The sequence below is a fragment of the Chrysoperla carnea genome, chromosome 1, assembly GCF_905475395.1.
Source record: "Chrysoperla carnea chromosome 1, inChrCarn1.1, whole genome shotgun sequence".
NCBI classification, from domain to species: Eukaryota; Metazoa; Arthropoda; class Insecta; order Neuroptera; family Chrysopidae; genus Chrysoperla; species Chrysoperla carnea.
In genome coordinates this window covers 107,218,911-107,239,977 of record NC_058337.1, presented here as the reverse complement: position 1 = coordinate 107,239,977, position 21,067 = coordinate 107,218,911, and the positions used below count along the sequence as shown (strand labels likewise).

Genomic DNA, 21,067 nt, shown 5'->3' with positions numbered 1-21,067 from the left:
TAATAAATCTTATTTTATTTCTTTTTATCAAGGATTCGTACGCGATTAAATACATCGTTAGTGAAACCTTTTTTAATTGGTTTTATAATTCTATTAAACTCATATTTCGATTTAAAAGTATCGTAAATTTTAAGAATGTTATAATAACCAGGAAAGTAAACAATCTTGAAACGTTTGAATAAATTCAATATAAACCAGGAACTTTAGTATCGTTGAAACTATAAAGCTTAACCTAACCTTTACCTATAATATATAATAATATTTTAATCAAAAGCATCGAACATTTTTGTACTTTAAAATCAATAAACTTGAAATAAATTGATCAATTGCAATACATTTATAATATATAAAATAGTTGTACAAAAACGATAATATTTTTAAATGAATATAAATAAAATAAAATAACACTTTTAAATAAATGTTATATGTATATGTTGTTTGTTATATGCAATCATAAGTACCTGTTTCTATGAATAAATAAATATAAACCACTAAGTAGTTAAATATTATAACAATATTATTATTATTGTTGCAAATATAATAAATAATATATGAATATAAAACATATTAATATATCAGAACCATTAAATACAGTTTAAATGCAAGTAACAAACTTTAAATATGAAAATCTATTGCAATAATAACTATACCTATATGCTTATAATATATACAGGTTGACTCAGACGATCTTTCCCTGTTCGCACTGTTACAATAATATAATTATACACATTTTTATATAAATCCACTTAAAAAAAAATAACCTCTTTAAAAAAAAAAAAAGATTAACCTCAAAAAACTATAGCTTTATTTAGTTTCGATTTCGATAAGAAAATCAATAAAAATTCGAATGTACCAATCATCTAATTATTAAAATTTTTACTTTTCTAATATAAATACGTTACAAAAAGTATGCATTCTATTCGATAATTTTACAAAAAATGAGGCATTTTTCCTTACTTTCTGCCAAAAAATTGTGGTAACTAAGTAACAAATATTCTGTTTAAATTATAAATTTCAGGTATCATGATAAGCACTTATCTTCGCCTTCACCATATTGTAAAATGGTTTAGGCGAAGATAAAGGCGAATAAAATCAATAAAGTAATGTGAACCACAAAACTATTATCGATTATCTAGAATCTCTCTGTATTTATTAAATGATTCAATTCATCCATTCAAAAATATGCTGCATGCAAATTATATACTTAATAATAATAATGCTATAATAAATACATTCTATAAACTTGCAATTTATTTAAATTCAGAATGGTTCACTTAAATTAACCACGACTATAAACATTTAAATATTTTTTTTAACCCACTAGACATCTCTGTTTTATATTAAGAATTTTCTGGAAATATGTATATTACTAGAAAATTCCTTAAACATAAGATTAGCAACAGTTCCCTAAATTGAAAACTCATTAAGGTCTGTTGAAACGTTTATGATTTTGGAGTACATTTTAAACTCACCTTTTGGAGTACATTTCGAAAACTTTGCTGCAGAAACGTAAGAGAAATGGCTCTAGGAAATATTGAGACAGTTTTGGATTTATTGGTTGTTTTCCTTGATAACTAATTCTGTTCTAATGTCGACTATATATTTCCTTGGTATTTATTGGAACTATGTTCCTTATCGAACGATGTTTGTTTCCTGGTTGGGAGTTGCAACAGGCAACAAAATGCGACTAGGTAACCTAGGAAACTTTTTCAATCGATTCAGGTTGCCATGAATCTTGAGTAAATGCAAAAATATGTATTTGTCAAATTTGTATTTTTTGCCAAAATTTTATGTTTTATCATTTTAAAAATTGAATTGTGAAAGTTATCAGAAGTTAAAGAAAACAGATTCACTATTTAAAGGAAGTTCAATGCATTTTTTATGTTATGTCATAATAAATATCCTGATCAAACCAAACGTAATGTACTCACATATTGGGTGGACGGACTACTACATTAAAAGTATGCCTTTTTTAAACTCATACTACAATTATTTCATACAGTAAATACTAAGAGTAGCTATAAAATTAAATTCTTTAACGAATCAAACAAAGGTAATTAATACCTTAAATTTTCTGAAAAATATCTTGTAAATAAAAAAGAAACCGCTACATTTATGCAAGGTACGAAAGGAATATAGTTCATATCGGGTGCACACGACACCTCTCATTCTTTTTTTTGCCTTTTTAGTGTTTTGGTGAGTGAAAACAGTACCTATGTCTATAATCTTCCTTCCAACCTCGGTCAATTTGTTTTGAACTATATTTGCACTTATTTAATTATTGTTTGGAATTCAGTTTAGTCAAAAGTCTAAAAGTACATATTTGTATCTTTAACGAAAACCATCTTCACTTACTTGAAACAGTATAAGAGTTAAATAACAGCATTCTCATTATCGTAGACAATATTCCTCCATATACATGTCTCTCCTTGTAATAAAATAAAATATAGTGTATTAGAATATGTGTGACTTGCACAGCTTTTATATACGCTTAACATGAATACGTGTAATACCTACCTTCCTACCTACCTACCTACAGCTACATATGTATATACTTGGTACCGCATGTATATAGAATATATATACACTTCGTGTCTCTTTCATAGTGTATGCATGTATGTATGTATAAATGTGTATACATTGGTATTATATGGGCTACTTGTTGATTCAGAATTTATGAGCCACTTTCTGGCCAAGGTTACAACAATAATATTACAACAGTATTATTATTATTATTATTATTATAACAATGTATTTTATTGTTTATAATACATTATATATATAATCTTTTTAAATAATAAAGTTGTAAGCCAAAACCTGTAATAAAACATAATATTACTTAAAGGTTCCATTCCATTCTATATCTACTCAGTTCATTCATTTCATTATTATTTAATAACTATATAATATAAAATAGTTGATAAGGATTCCGTTACAATTCCGTTTTCAATCAATTAATAAGGTGAAAATCTACATTGCAATTGTTAATATTGTATAGTTATTTTGTTTATCAACACTTCGAATCGAATTATAGAAGGAAAAAATGACAATATTGATAGTTATAAAAAATATAACTTATTATTAAATTGTTTACATACAATTCGTATGCATTGTATAAATTGCAAACTATTAAAAATATCACTTCAAAACAGCATTTTAACGTTTTTTAAATTAACATCAATCCATAGAAAGACATGAAAAATACTTCCTTGTGAGATGGGAATAAAGAGAGATTGTCCTACCGATTCCATTCATGGAATTAAGACAACGACATATAAATTTTCTTAGTTGCATCCTTTATTCTTTCTTAAAGAAATATTTTTTCTTCAGGAAATCCAATTTTTTCTGTTGTAAGTTTCATTTCAAGTTAGAAAAGCAAGTTTTCCGTTTTTATTTAAGATTTTCTCCTAAAGTTTATTAAATGCATATAAAATAATAAATTTTTTCTTTGGCGAAGCTGTTTTTTGAATATGATAAGCTCTCGAAACTCATTCTACGAATAATTAACGCCAGACAAGTGAAATTTACAAAATTTAAAAATCCCTCGACAAATTTTTCGAGTACGGAACCTTAAACTCGCACTAGAAATATATCTAAGAACACATTTCCATTAAATTACCGGTTTCCTTAAAGCCTTTTCCAAACTGAACCAATTTTGAAGATCATCGCCCTTCCCTAGGAAAAGCCTAGGAAAATGTTTAAACTTTACAAAAACTCCAGAAAACACATTCTAAAAACAAACTTTCAAAAACATTTTGTTTGTTAAGAAAGCTTTATTTATTAATGCGTAATAAAAAATTGATTTACGATTTTTGATTAATGACCGCTCAAAAACCTGACTGAGAAAAATATTACAGAATTAATAAATAGAGAGAGAGTAAAGGTATTACATTATTATTTTCATTCACTTTTTAAAATGAAATACGAAGTAAAGTAAATACAAGAAAGTTAAAAAAGAAAAACTGAAATGTTCGTTCAGATAAAAAATGTTTGTTTTATTTATAAAAAATCACATTATCAATAACCTGACATCTGGTGGTGAAATATAATAAAATACGCATTATACAAAATAAATATACCACACATACATATATGAGTACATAAAGAAAATGTGAGAGTAAAAGAAAAAAATGAATGATTTTCGAGCGGATTTCCTTTTCAAGTAAAATGAGAGCTATCGTTTTGTTACAGCAACTTTAGCAGAGGAAAATGACCAGTCAAAATTTCATGACGAAGATGCAACCTCTTGGTTATATAAACGACCTCGGTCAGTAATGATCAAAATTGGAGAGTATAAAAACGGGAAGTGAAAATTTTCCCAGGATTTACGGAATTCTTGCCTACTTATCTTATCCATAATAAGTTTGAAACTGTAATTTTATCACCATTTTTTATCTGAAAATTTGTTCGCCCAAACAATGAGCTTATGAGCTTACAGACGATATTTAATTTTTTCAATTTCTGAACTTATGATAAATTTTTTTTTAACCGAAAATAGAATTCATTTGGTGATCGCAGCTCTGGCGCGATACATTTTTTGTTGCGTATGTTTGTGAATTTCATTGCTCAGTCTACCATAATATACAACACTACATTTTCTTTTTTCCAATGTATTGTACATTGGTTTTTCTTTAGGTATTATGTATATGCGTTTTCTCCTTATTCGCTTCTATACTTTCTCTCATTTTTAAGTTGTCCCTTGTGAGGTTTCATAAAGAGTAAAAGAAAAACTGCGTATAAATAATATAAGAAACAACGCATATGTAGAAAATGAAAGGTCTGTTTTTGTCGTTTTAAGGCTTATCACTGGATTTAGAAAGGTTTTTGAAGTTAAAATTATAACATTTGCTTGAAATATGTGAAAAATGTCAATTTTAACTTCACCAAGTGAGTTATTTGTGCTCGACTCTTTCGTGCTCAATACACAATCGAAAAATTGAATCGTTTTCTGAACGCCCTGGGCTTTAAAGTTTCATTTCTAGATCTCAACAAAGCATTTGATAAAGTATGCCATCCTAGTTTGCCTTATAAATTCAAATAATGTACTTTGTTTTAAAACGTTTTACTTTGTTTTCAAAATTATTTCCTCAAAGGCAGACATATCTAGGTAAAAATTCAAGAACAACTCTCCGGTGTACTTCAGGGTAGTGTTAGAGGTCCCACACTTTATTTGATTGATATAAAGTGCACACAATTCTTTTACCATTCTGTAAAAAACAAAAGATACTTAAAACAGACAAAGTACAATATAAAAGTTTTTGTCCTGCAAAAAATTTCATTCACGATAGAAAAATTCGAATTCATAAAATTAGAATGTATCGAAAAATGGTAAAACAAACCTGAATATAACCTTAAATGTAACCAAACACTAACTGTTATATACCTATAACCTACCTACGCTTAAAATGACGCACTTAATCGATGCCAGAATGAAATGATTGCCTCCTCGTTTATTTTACTCGTATTTTTTTTTCTCCTTTTTATCGTATAATACCTATAGGTATTTTTTTAACCCGAATACAAAACCAAAACATACACCATATTGAAAAATAATATACTAGAAATGTTTCTGAAATTGACAGAAAAATATTACATTCGATATAAACGATTTTTTTTTCTTTGGCTGCTGTGTAGGTATATGTTGGTGTGTTTGGATTTCTGGTTGCCTATATGGATTGCTTTATATATTATTTATTTAGATAAATTGGTTTTTATATAAATTAATTTTGATTTTTGAACTGAAAGTGAAATGTTTGTTTTATTACAACGGTTTTCTTTTCTAAGAAATTGACGCCAACCTTTTTTTCCTTCTTTTTAATAATTTTTCGAAATATTGTAATATAAAAGCTATTTAATCACAAGACAGTCACATTTTTATTAGTAAGCAATTAAAATTTTGGTTCAAATCTACAATTTCTAGCAATTTTTGTATAGTTTTTGTCATCGCTGGAACGAGGAGATTAAATATTGGCTATTGTTGGGTCTGATTAGGCCATAATAAATTCAAATTTTCCAATTTTTTTTATTTTATAAAGTTTTTTTTCGCATGCTATTTTGAGTAACAACATTTGTGTTTTTCAATTTTCTTAATCACGTAGCAAAAAGTTTGTTTTATCTCTGTCATAAGTTACGCTTTGCTTGTTTAATATTTATGATTATTTGTGTTCAATTTAGTGCAAGATATTGAATACTAAAAGAATAAACATAGTTTTAATTTAAATATGTGATTGAAATAGAGAGGAAGGTTTATCTAAAATACTTCTTACGAGAACAGTCTCCTATTTCACTTTTTTTGGAGCAATATCACTCAATTTAAAAAAAGAAATTTCAATCTGGAATTAGCCCATAAAAAAAAATTGAATAATAGACCAGGTTGGTCACAGTGAAAATTTTACTCTTAGCACTAGTTTTATCTTATCTAGTTTAAATTTATTAATCCAATACACCTAAACAAACGGGGATTGAGAAAAAATTTGACTGTAAAAAAGCTCCTCAAGCCACGCTAACCATACCAACCATAATTGAGTACAAATCTTTGTTTTCTTGTCACCTTTTATTAATGATAAGAACCAGCGAAATTTTTCCCAAACTGACGAACAAATCCCATTTTATAATCAACACTAAAAAGATTTTTATAAATAATAGGGCTTTTTTTAGAGAAACCATTTTGTTGAAAACAAAAAAAAAACACAACTGTACACTTTTTACCTTCTTCATTCGAAAAGGTATTTTATTCCTGTTATACCTTTTTCAAAACTAAAATAAAAAAAAGAATAATTTTTTTGTAACACAAAATGTTACTATGTATACGTATAAATATACACACTAGTACAAAAAAGAGGTCAGAAACCTAACAAAGAAGATATCACTGAGTGAGCAATAATCAAGCATATGACATTGATAAATTATAGTTTATTGTGTTTATTTCTTCAGCCCCGGCTTTTGATAACACGCATCACTATATGTACAGCAATAGCAAGTCCACCATAATAATAATCATCTCTCAGTGGATAATATGCGAGAGTATTGTACCATGAATCACAATCTATACGTTTTTAGCAGACATATTTTGAAAAAATACAGCAATGGGAATACGTTTAAAATAGGACTGCTAATAAAAAATAATCGCTCCTTTGCTAGTCTAGTCATCCCATAGATCAATGCTGCGCTTTTAAGACTTCAACCTGCCTGTGGCAGCCATATTAATTGCATGACGTCACTGGTGATTTTCCAAATACCATCAAATTGTCAACGCAACAATTGTATTGTATGATTGTATTTTATTAATATGTTATACAAGACCTTAATGTACCAAGAATCACTCTCAAATGAACCTTGCATCAACTGATTGTACTTGGGATCACTTTCTATTTCTTTATCTTTTCTACAATTCACCCTAGGGACTAACACCAAAAGAAATTTGTGATTTAGACCTTGAAAACCCTATAAGTTTATTTTTAATTTCATTAACTCAGGGTACCTACTTTTTTATTTTGACGGCTTATTCTCTGAGGGTGCAGAAAAGTCCATAATCATAATCATTTCATTGACTCAGAGTATGCAAAAACACAGGCCCAAATTCACTTTAAGTACCGATGCTGTATTTTCATAAGTTACTGAATATTGTATTACCTAGCTTTAAAATTTGAATATGGCTTAACAAATGACCCACTAAGAAGAATCAGTGATATATAAAATTATATTCCAACTCGAAAACAAAAGTACATGGGCAACTATTCTTTCGGATGCTTGCCTTGAAGTAAGTAAATTTAGTCTTCCTTATTGCCAGCAATATTTTTTGGGAATTTGAAGTGGGATTCAAAGGTCATTGTTTCCAAGGTACAATACTTTATCTTTATAATATTATAAGCCAACCAAGTCTGTCAGGAGGAATTGAAAACGTTGATGATGGGGGTATTCTCTGTTCATTCAGAATATGATGCATATATGAACATACAAAAAAAAAAACATCAATTAACACAAAAGAGATATTATTCTTCATATCATAAAATGTAATATATCTTTGTCATTATTTAATCAGGATATGTATTAAATATTTATAAAAAAATTTATTTCTATCAAAAAACTTCACAATTTGTTTAACGATTTTTACATCTATGTATACAATATTGTTTGGAGTCTAGCTAGTTTAGTTGTGCCCAAAAGACCGACTACTGATCGAGGTTAGCAATATCGAGGTTAGGCTATGTTATATTGGCGGTCCACGAAGCACATACTTAGGTTATAGGGCCCATTGTGATACCATATATTTATTTTACCATCTTTCCGCTGTTATTTAAGCATACTGTGGACGGAATTGGTTACGCCTCAACCAACCGAGCTAGTAGGGCGACAACAGGGTGCAATATCGAAGTCAATCTCAAAATTATAAATCTTCAATAAATATATTAGTTTCTCATATCAATACGGTCAAACCCGCTGACATCAAAATTAAACATTTTTCAACAACTTCACTTGAGACATAAATTTTATTGCTCCGAAATTATAACAAGATCACTTAATGCACTCATTTTTCTAAGTAATGTCACAAATATTAAGAAGTTTCAAGAATAGCTTAAAACTTGAATGTATCTATTATTAAACAAAATTAAAGTGATTTATATTTTTCTTCTATATAGAGGTCTTGTTCGAGGTTTTAGATCAGATTTTTTATTTTTATTTGATTATACATTGTCTATTTTTATATTATCAAATGAGATGTTTGAGTGAGGTCATCCATATTATTCTGGATAATATCTATTTGGGAAGTTCGATGTTCAATAAATATAATGTAAAAATGTAATAACCATAATAATTCATTTAGGGAATTGAAACTTTTGTACAATCATTAAGGATTCAAGGAATAAAAACTTTCATAGATATTGAAAATAAATTTGATCATTTTGGATTATTTCGAGCTCTTCTAAAGAAGAACTATCTCTCGAATAACTGTGTAAAGGCTTCTAACACGCAATCTTGTTATATGACTTGAAGGCTTCCGTTAACAAATTTGGTTTGATCCTATTCTATGGTTCCTAATGGAAACCAATTGTTTTTATAAAAAATGTTTCTATAAACTTATTTCACTTATAATTGTTTTCGTAAAATTCAGAATCCAATTTTCATAGTAGTTTAGTGGCAATATTTGAATGAAATAAATTTTGCGCGATTTGTTTTGAAAATAACTCTAATTGGTCACCGTTTGGTCATAATCGGTCTTCTATTTCTTTGATGTTTTTAAAATTAAGCTTTTATTTGAAGGAATTTCTTGGATTTTCAAATAAAATTGACCGATTATGACCAAAATGATCAAAATCATGTATTTTTAGTTATTCTAATATTTTGTTTTATTTAACAAACTAATAAACGCATTTTATTAACATTTTTTTATTTTTAATTTGTTCCATGTTCGAAAATGTCCAGAAGGTAAGCGATTCTTTCTGTTCAAAACTACAAACACGTGAAAAATGCTGCCCATTTTTCGAAAATCCGGAGCCCGGGCTAAGTATCGATTTCATTTTAATTTTTTTTATTAAGTAGTTAGTCAAAATGGTGTTTTGTTTTTTATATTTATTATCTCTTTTAACTCTTTAAATAATATAATGAAAGATATTATTTTTGAAACAACTAATTGCTTACTTTATAGACATTTGAATCATAATGCATATTTCTTGGATTGTTTTTATTGTAGGAATAAACACAGCATGGATTTTTGGAATTATTCGCAATTAGTCAAAATATTATGGGATAATGTAGCTTTTAAATTGTCAAAAAAAAAAACTGCGGTTTTGTAAGTACTTTGCACGGGAAATTTTTTAATTACGATTCGTGATAAAGAAGATAATTGACTAATAATACAAAATGTATAACCCAAGGCGTAAAAAAACTACTTTGTAAAGTAATCGACTCGTGTGTTACAAAATTTTTGACTTATTGCAAATAGTTTCAGAAAATTTGCCATGGCTTTTTATCTATATTTTTTTCATTTTTTTGGAATATTTGAAGTAAAATATCTACGGCTTCATCGAAAGTTAGGTATCGCTAAAATAATGACAATTTCGCAACACACTTACAGCAGGGAAAGCTGACTTTTTGAGATGTTGCATAGAGTATTGGATAATGCCATTTTCAATAAATTTAGTGCCACTTGGGATTCTTCTCTAAACAGGGTGATGGTACACCCATTCTTCTACCACTAGTTTTTGTAAATTAGACTAAGAGCCTTAAATTATGACGGATCCTCAGGTCATAGTCTCAAATATTCAAATATACTTACCAAGTATTTTGGAAATTTTATTTTTCCAAACATCAAGAGTCTGTATTTAAAAAAAAAAACGTTTTTCCAATTATAAGTGTGCCAAAAATTGTCCTATTTATCGTTACCTAACATTTTATGAAGTCCTGCTACCCTAACTTACACTACCCTGTATACATTTGGACCATATTAAATTTTTTTTATTACAATTGTTGTATTTATACCAAAGTTTTTCAGTTTTCAATGAAACAACTATTTTTACATTCCTTCTAGACATTTATGTCCTTACACTTTTTAAAAGTATATGGTAAAGAAAAATTGTATAAATCCATCAAAAACTTTAATGGTAAATAAGAACCTGTTTGGCACACATTTCTTAAACAAATTCCATAAATAATTTTTTTACAATACAATTTTCGATTAAATATAATTTAGTTTTACCCATTTTGTTACACATTTTAAAGATGGCGTCGAATAGTTTCATTAATCACTACATGCCATACGTATAACACATATATACATAATGGTTTTTTGTACCATAAAACTACTTTAGAGATCTTTCCATTTCAAAATGGTTTGATATAATAGTTTTTTGCTCGTACACACAAAGTTTTTTTCTTCTTCTCCCCAAAAACAATTCCCAAACAAAAGAAATAAGAGTTCAGGTTAAAATAATATACTCACTTCTACAGTTTTCTCCTTCTGTTGTGATTCGTAGTCGTAGAAAAAGTGTATAGTAATCATTTCACGTCATGTTTTCCTGCAATTAATCAAATAGTAAAAAAAAAGTTTTTTTTTCTCTGTTGGTTGTATACAAAGAAAAAGGCCTTTTGTTGTATAAATAATATTTCTATTAATGATGATAATTTTCTATTGTTTAATAGTTAGTTGTAAGGTCCTGTTCATCCATCCTGGTACAAATGAATCATTGTTGGGTAGTTGTTACCGAATAAAATCAATTCTATGATTCAATTCTCGATAAAATATTCTGAACAACTAATCACCCAGAAATTTCAGGGCACCTCTACATGAATGTCACCTTTGGTGGTAGATAATAAATCTAAATTGCAATCGTTGGACAAGGCTTTAATAGCAAGGTGTTAGATATGATAGCTAGAAGTTTGAAGCTTGATTGATTTACCAATTCATTTTAAATCATTAATTATACCCAAAGCAATTTAAAAATAAATAAATTTGGAAAACGTTAGATATTTTCTAATCGATTTCCGAAAATATAATAGGTTAAAGCAAGGAATTATCATTTTTATTGAATATTTAATTAAACTGTAATCATGTTCCTATGTATGCTTAGATCTTTAAAACTACGCAACGGATTTTGATGTGATGTTTTTTCTCATTCAAGAGGAAGATTTTTATGTATAATACATGCATTATATAGTAGAGTAAGGTATTCAAATAGAGGTTGAAAGGGATATGCTTCAAAAACTTAAAAAGTTGTGCATCGATTAAGCTCAAAAATTCACAAGATGTAAAAGCAACTTCAAGGATTGTTTGTATCTATTTTAATCTTCGGGGGGTGGAAAGATGGAGCGAGAAAGTGGGGATGAATAATCGAATATTTTCGATGACGTGTACATTACAAAACTGTAACCCCTACGCAAGGGGGTGTTGGGGGAGGGGTGAAAGTGGAGATGTTGCCGAGGAAAATGGGTAGTTCACAACTATCAATAATTACAAGGCTATTTAGCGGAATTTAATAAAATACAGTTAATTATTTAAGTTGTATTTTGACTACATATAATCAGAAAACTCATTGAATATCAATGGCCACTTTTTTGCCACTAAATTTATCAAGAACAATCTTAGATTTTGTGTGACTTCAACAGTCATCAAATTTTTGAAATAACCTCGGACATTCAACGAAATTATGTAAAGTTACAACCGTAAAATTAATTAAAATAATTAATTAGTAATTTATAGAAATCATATTAAATTATTTTGAAAAATATATTTCGACAATTGAATAATGCGACAAGCGATATTTTGATGACCCAAGAAGTCAAACTATCAATTTTTACTAATAAGATTTCTTGGTATTCTTGTCACTATTTTACACTTTTACTGCTCATTTTAAAAGCTTTTTAGATATCTGTTTTATTTGAAATAAACTATCAACCCTATATTGAAAATTCTACGTTTATTTTGTATAAACATTCCTAATAATAAATCCTCTACAATAAATAAAATATCATTCAGAGATCAGTGAGTGGTAGATATATCATCGTACCCATCCTTATTACCACAATGAGGTAGAACAAATAATTTTGAACAATGAAAATTGAATTTGTTTCGAACACATATATATATACATTCATACACATAAAACAAACAAAAAATCGTTTTGTTTGAAACAACTGAATAATAACATTGTGTAATTTAAAATTCATTTGTTTTTGGTGGCCTTTTTTTACTATACACCATATAATATATAAGGTTCTATCTCCTCTCTATACTACCAACCTAATAATATAAAAGATTTTTAAAACAGTGGGACGAGTGCATTATATTATTATTTTTAACAGATTAATAGAAGTTTTATTGGTTTTATCCCTGAAAATAAAAAACAATTATTGTATAAATTGAATTGGTTGAATTTACGGCCGTTGCGTACTTTTTACTGCGCATGATGCTGTCTTAGAATTGATAACAATAGAAATTGTTTTCAATTACTTTCAATTGATTGAAAACAAAAGATAGCCTGATGCGCAGTACAATGTACGCAACGACCTAGGGCTAGATCTCGCCCAAATAGGCGCCTTTTTTCTTGCCACCCTCTCCACTCACGTTTCACGCCTTTTGTTCTTGATTTCTACACTTTCAGATATCGAAACGAATACCTTCCGACATTTTAAAAATTGAAATCTTTGGTGTTATTAAATGTCGGGCATGTTTTTATTTAATATCGGATGAAATCATTCGATTACAAAAGTTTCATAGAGATAGCTGCTCGAATTTCTTGAATAATACTTACGATGACTCCAGACTTATTCAGTTTGTAGTAAAATTGAAGCGAAGAAAGGAAAGGTTCAAAGGATAGGAAATTAAAAATACTGTCTTGAGCAAAGAAGAAAATCAGTTTTTCTAGAATCTTTTTCAGATAATGAATTCGCCATCTTAGACATCAAGTTTAAAACTTGATTTAGTACCAAAAGAGAACTTTAAAATACGATGAAGTTACAAATACGATGTATAGAAATGACGTCACTTATAGTATGCCCTCTTTGTCTGATTAGAAGTTTTGAACGTTCAAATCAGGTATATAATAAGTAAATGAAGGTATTCCTAACGGCTTGTGACTAAAAGTAGTTTTACACGAAAAATTCCAAAAATGGTTATAAAAACGACATAAAGCAGTAAAAAAATTTGACCGTCTCTGTTAGGTGTTATAAATTTTTAAAACTGTCGGTATTAAACATTTAAGGATTGGAATCCAAGCTATTTAGAAGACATTTTTGAACATTCTTAGTTCGCGTTTGTGCTACAGAAAGCAACTTTGTAATCCAAACTAGATATGTCTAAATAAACAAATTGGGGATGCTTGGGAGGTGCTTAGTAGGATGAAATTAGCAGATTTGTTTATGCAAAAGCAATTTACAAATATTACTTTTTAACGAATAGGTATTTAGTTTAATCTAGAAGTGTACTACAAACTGTAAAGACGAGTAGTTTTCGTTGCGTTTACAGTTTTACTGCGCTAATACAACTATTATTGAGAGGACTATATTTTAGAAATGTCGTTAGAAATACATGAATACATAAAATTATTTCACCATCTCCGTTATTCTCACTATCAGAAAGTTATTCCTTGGAGAATCACATCCAACGCGGATTGTATTTTTTTTCATATTATTTTTGGTGGTTTATAGAGTGAGAATGAGGTGAGAAAGGAAGATTTTTATGTGTATACATCGTGTTGTGTAAAGGAAAACAAAACACAGTCAGTACATGTAACAAAAAAATATGAACATTAAAATATTGTTCTGAATATGATATTCGTGCGTGTCTGTAAATTTCTGGTGGGCCACATTCTCTTTTTATACACTACACTCAAAATATACATGGAACAGTTATACATAGATTTTTTTTTGTATGTTGTTAATGTTTAATATATAAATATTTTTCTATAGATTTATTAATTGTTTAATTTAAAATAGAGGGGAACTTTTTTAATTACGGTATCGAATTTATATTCGATGTTATCAATGGTCGTGGGCAATGTTATCAAAATCTAAAACGCTAAATTATTGAAAAGTAAAATATTTACAAAGCTTTTTATTAACTTCTTTTTTCTTACTTTTATATTCTTATTTCAAGAAAAATTTTATTGTGTCAAAAAAATGGTTCCCCTGTGCAAGGAAAAATTAAATGTCGAAAGAAATTTTTGTGATTTAATAGACTTAAAATAATTCATATTAATTTAACTAAAACTCACAATTAATTGAAATTTCAGTCTCTGTTTGAATAATTTATTGTTATAAATAGTGATGATTTTCAATTAGAAATCCATTAACCTTTGAATTTTTGAACTTTTAAAGAATTTATCATTTATTGATATTGATAAATTTTAATTTATTAATGCAAAACATTTTGTTTTATTAATAACTGAAGTCTAAAAATATCTGTATATTCTGTATTATCTGTCTAAGAAGATCTTGTATATTATTTGCTTTTATTTCTAAATGATCCATTTTTTGAATCAATCATCTATTTCCCATTATTTACGCATTAGTTAAGAAGAATATTTATTTTGGATAAAAGCATTAAACAAAGACAGTTGGAAAGAAAAAACCATTTGAAACTTGGCACGTTTCTCTTACAGGCATTCGCTACTCTGAGCGTACAGTAACAAATTCAACTGGTACTTTTTTGGATGACTCGGAGTGAACGACGACTTTTTCACACTTATATTTCGCTTACCTACGCTTACAAAACCCCTACAAAAAACAAGAATATAATTCTAAAATCGAGTGTATATGTCACCGTAATATTGTAATTCCCGTTACATTGTAATCTGAACAGACCAACAAAACATTACGCAGTGAATTGATTTTTGTTATTAGGCTAATAGGATATTCATATTATCATGTAGCAATGGTACAATATGTTGTTAGATTCAAGGTATATTATTTAAAGTTATGTTTAAAGTTAGAATATGGTATAACAACTTACTCATCAATAATTCATGATTTATGTTGAGTATGATTAACTAAAGAATATGCAATGGTTAGATGGTAAATATGTAGAAGAATCGAAAATAAAACCACATTGACAATCAATCCACAGCCTATCTACATTCGAAATAAATACGCTCCTTTCAATACAAATTTTATATAGTAAATAGCGATACCTGTATAAGAGGTAGAGAATGATTCAAGGTAGATTTTACCCTAGATGCTACATCATTCGCGGCTAGTGTACTTTGAATCATTCTTCAAAAGGTACCTCGTATTGAAGGTTCACTACCTGCCTCTACAATAAAATAACTTATTCAATAGCTCAATGGATTACAATAAAACATTTTGTTACTTAATACATGTATACTCTATAAATATATCATAATGCTTCCTTCTTTTGTTAATAACATTATACATTATTATAATTCATATTTTTGGTTTGATGAACCAAACCATCGAACATAAAAACATCACTCTTGGTACATGTTAAGGAATTACCAAAAATATATTATAATGTATATCTATTGATTATTAATTTAGGTCAGATCCATTACAACATTAAAGGTTTTACGTATAGAAGGTGTATTATATTTTTTATTTATTTATAGTTTCGTGAATAATATATTATTATTAATATATTCAAGTAGTGAGTGGAATATAATGATTGGTTTTTTTTTTTTTTTAAATATAGAAATTCTAGGTACATTGGATTATATTCTCTTGTAATACACATTTTTTGTGTGTGCTTTCATTATTATTTTTTTGTTTTACTACACTGACCGGTACAACAAATCAAATAATTCACCCTGTAAGCCTACTTGAGTCGAAGCTGTGTCTCGAAAATTTCTCTATTCCGTTCAAATTTTATGCATCCGAGGTAAACTTATAAATCCATCGAAAGTATGTTTAAGAACCGTGTCTTAATTTTCTGAATTTAAATTTCTTATATTTCTAAGCCTCCATTTAGTATAATTAAGTATTTGAGGCTTGAAGTAATTCACGGGTTGAAATTATTTCTCGGTCTCAAGCTCAAGAAAATTTTTACTGTTAGAATTAAGTTCTCAAATCGTTAAATTAAGTATGTATTAACTAAACCTCCAAGTGAAGGTGTTAAATTTAATTCCAGTAATTTTTTTCCTGTTTATTTATAGTAAAACCGTATGAAGTATCGAGATAAATAATGGTCATTGGCTATGGTCTCGATAAATACTAGTTTCTATTATCTCATATTTTTAACCAATCAGTGTGCCTCCAAAATTTAAAAATACTATTTACTTCACATTAATAAAACATTTCAAGTGAAAGTTAAATATGTTACTAATTGTTTTTTTATCGATTTAGTATGTTTTAGTTTTTTATTTATGTTTTTTTTTTCTTTTTTTGAGGAATATTTAATTAGTATAATTTAAAATCGATTTAGAACTTCTCAAAAGCGTGCTAGGTGGTTGAATGTCTTTCAAAATTGATTATCTTTTGAAAATAATAATTCACCAATTCAAATTTAATCTATCATTTTAAAACTTTTTTGTTATAAATAAGTAGATATTTCGACTAAAATGAAGTACGACTAGAATTTTTTTCCAGTCTAAAGTTTTTAATCTGATTATTTATAGTTCTATTTTCATGAACACAAAGCATAAAATGTAAACATTTTAAATCAAAGTTATAAAGATGCAGCATGGAATAGCAATGAACCAATACTAACATCGACAAATATGACAAATAGGAAATAACTGAATCGAAGTCGAAAGTTTAAAAAATTCGATATTCAAAAAATTAGGCAGACTTGTCATTAGTTTCTACTTTACATTGGACTCATTGAAAAAAGAAGTTTAAAATCTGTTTCTAAGGAAGAAGATGCGGATAATTATTTAATGATACATTTTATAAAAATTTGATTTCAATATGAACTAACGAACGGCGTTTGCAAAAGATAAAACAAGTATAATTAATTGCCATAAATAGCCTTGAGATATTCAAAATATATTTTTGTTCATAATTATTAAAATATCTTAAAAAATTGTTTAAAATTTATTAATTTTTTTTTACCTGTTTTAACGAAAAAATGCAATTACTTGTTTCTCAAGGGTATAAGTTTTTTAAAGCGTCATTTTATTAATAATTCAATATTTTTAATGACTGTTAATAGAATATATTAAATAGAAACAATTCCTTATTCTTCCAACAAAGAAATCGATAAATATTTGAGAAATATAAATTTGATTGTATTTGTTTCAATTTATGAATTTCGCGTTCCCTCCATATTTCTTGCAAATTCTGGTCAAAGCCGGTTAAAGATGTTCAAATATTTTTGAAAGATTACACATATCATTGTACAATCCCAAAGTATATTTTTAACAAATTATAGATTTTTTTCATGAAAAAATAATTAGACAAATCATAACAAAAATATTAACAAATATTTTTGATTCACCAGGAAAATTACATATTGCGCTTGCGTATAATATTTTTAAAAATTCATCTACAAATATTAAACAAAATATAAAAACAAGAACCGGAATGTACTTGATATTTTTACCATCTTAATACGAATTTAATTGGTTAATTTCATGGAACTAAAATAAAAACAAAAAAATTGACCTCGTTGCTATGTTTTGTTTTTTGTTTTAGAAAATTTAAATTATTTTATAATTAAGTATTAGATATTTTGATAGAATAATACGGGGCAAGGTATATTTACGTAAAAACTTAAACTAACTGTAGAGGGTATTACCTTAAAAGACCAGATCAATCAATTCCTGATAATGGATTCTCTTACTTTTTTTTTTAAATTATAGTGAATATTTTCATTTTAAAAATAAAAAATAAAAACATTACTGGAGTTAACTAAGTAACCAGTAACTGCGTTACTGGTGTTAACTTGGCTATTCTTATAAGAAGTAAATATTTATTTAGTCATCAATCTGAATACTTCAAAAAAATTAGTATTTGACTGGTAAAATATCAAAGTACAGCAATATTTTCATGTACCAAGAAAATATCTACTTGCTACCATTTTAAGAACATATTTTCTTATAATAATTACTTTTTTCTTACTGTTTCGATTTTTAAGAAAAATACGTAAAATTTGAAGGCAAATAGTGTTATTTTCTACAACTTTGTTTATAATGGGTGCCCTTTCAAGGCAAAAACCGCTCTTTTTCGGGATAAATAAAGAGCCATCAATGTAAAATTATGATTGATTTTTGTAGGAAATAAATTTCTCTAAAACTTTTTTGGTTTCAATCATATATTTTTATAGATATTTGAGATATTAGGGGAAAATACATTTTTCGAAGTGTCTCAGTTTTCTCAATAAAAAGTGAAGATTTAAAAATAATGACATGGGTGGCCTCTGTTATAGATAGATATTTGAAAAACGGAAGTTAAACCCCATTATTATTATTATTATTTAATTTGTCAAGAAATTTCAAAACTTAAAAAAATGACGTTTTGAAGTATCGAAAATTACTAGAAAAAACTTATTTTATGACAAAAATTAGGAATAATTTTCAATTTTTTGTTTTGTTATTTTGTTTCTATGGTGTCAAAAATAATTTACTAGTCTGCAATCTTTATTGTAAAACCGAATTACATAAATTTTGATTTTCGTGGCAAAAATAATCTTTCCCTACAACGGAATTCAAAACTTAAAAAACAATTCATGTAATTAAAACAAGTAGTTAACGAAAAAAAATCCTAATAATACTTTTTAAAATTAAAAGCTCATTATCATCACAAAATAAAAATACAAACCATTCCCACAGAATCAATTAAAAACGATTTAACTAAAAAAAATTACCGAAACTAAATAATTTAAAAAATTTTTTTACACAGTCCAATAATAACCCATAGATAATATGAGAGATGTCCAACCGTCTGTCTGTCTGTCGGATCCATGATCATTTCATCCGCCATAACATAGGTAGTAGTATAACATACATTCATATATATACAAAACGAATATAACATGTCTGAGAGAGAGACTGTCGGTCTAATTAGAAATGCTGTCATACTAAATGATAAATGATTCACCCGAAAAAGAGAGAGATCCCACCCCCTAAACATAAACTGAAAACATTTCTGTATGTTATGCTGTTTACTTCACTTCACTTCACGTTCGTTTTTGAAATCAATGAGACTGTGCATTATATATATCTTCACATGATTACAAATAATCACAGTCTAAGTGATTGTGAAAGGAAATGTCGTACCCTCGTCATCATCAACCCCTGGAATTATATCAGGGATCGTGGCAGGCCGTGGCAACAGAAGCAGAATATATATATTTTAGTATTGTTATCTTTATTCAATACATTTTAAAGTTGTATATTATCAGCATGTTGTTCTTGTCTATTTCTATATTTACAAATACTGTTATTATTTGTGAGACGAACCATGTTTTTCCAATATACAACAACAACAACAACAACAAAAAGGTTGAGTTTTTTTTGGTAGTTTTTGTATGAGTAAGGAAATTCGTTGCATATTTTTGTTGGAGGTAATTTTTTAAGTTCGTTCGTTTAAAATGAACGTAAACTATTTTCAATTATGTTCAAACAGTCGGCTTTTTAATTAACATTTCAGTATTTTAAAATTATTTTAATTAAAAAACAAGTGACAATAAACAATTGACTGAGTTAATTGTTGAAAAAACCTGTATAGAAACTGTTGAAAGTCATGTGCTTGAATTTCGAAAGTATTTTTTAGGATGTTTTTTCCTTTTTCGAGAATCTTTCACAAGGCCACAGGTTACAGCTACCTCAAAATTGTCAAATGCCAATTCTTTATAATTTTGGACAAAGTGGACACCAAATTTTGTACTAATTTGAGCCGTCAATCACAAACAGTGACGTTTACGAAAATCTATTTCCAACAAAAGCTACATATTTTTTTTATAAGGAACATTTTTTACATTTAAACTTTTTTCTGTCTCTAACAGCTTATATAATGGGTCCCACAGCCCCAAAACGCAATTGACCTAAGTTGCTCATTTACGCACTCAAACTCACTTTTTACGTCCTGAGCATAAAAATTTCAGCTTGATATCTTTATTCATTTTTTAGTTATCGTGATCACAAACAGATAGACAGACGAACAACCGAAAATGGACGAATTTATAAAAAAAAAAGCGTTATAACCCTCATTTATTTCAATTATAACAAGATAAAACAAGATAATATCTATCCACTGGTTTTCAAACTGGACCTTCTTTTATAAATGTTTACTTATTTCAACCAAAAAATTGATCTGCTGTGCATATCATTTTCAAAATTTAAGACTTTTACAACAACTTTAAATTTAGCAAACAATAAATTTTAAAAGTTGTAAAAGAAATTTCAGATTTTACAAATTATCAAATGATCGTTTTCTTTAAGTTTAAGTAGGTACTATTATAGCAGAGTACTTTTAGGTTTTTAACGTTCTGCTTGTGAGAAAGACTCACAATATTTCCATTAAACTTTTCATAGGTCTTTGGGGGTGTTTTGATTTGAGCTTGGTTGTGTGAATCATAAGGGAACCCGTAGAAAGTAGCTAAAAATTAAAGAACAGAATATTAATAAAACTAGGATGCATTATACTTATTTTCCTATTAAAAATTGTTGCTTTAAAATAA

The 21,067-nt window shown here is 27.7% G+C and overlaps 1 protein-coding gene across 3 annotated transcripts in view; it reads left to right on the top strand.

Moving 5' to 3' along the window:
* Positions 1 to 21,067, top strand: part of LOC123302400 (homeotic protein antennapedia-like) — a 45,356-nt gene that overhangs the window by 7,145 nt on the left and 17,144 nt on the right. The window contains exon 2 of one of the 3 annotated variants that reach the window (XM_044885335.1): positions 9,424 to 9,426. The exons of the other annotated variants lie outside the window; for them this stretch is intronic. Coding sequence (XP_044741270.1) covers positions 9,424 to 9,426 — 3 coding nt within the window. The remainder of the gene's footprint in view (positions 1 to 9,423; positions 9,427 to 21,067) is intronic. 3 annotated transcript variants of the gene reach the window in all.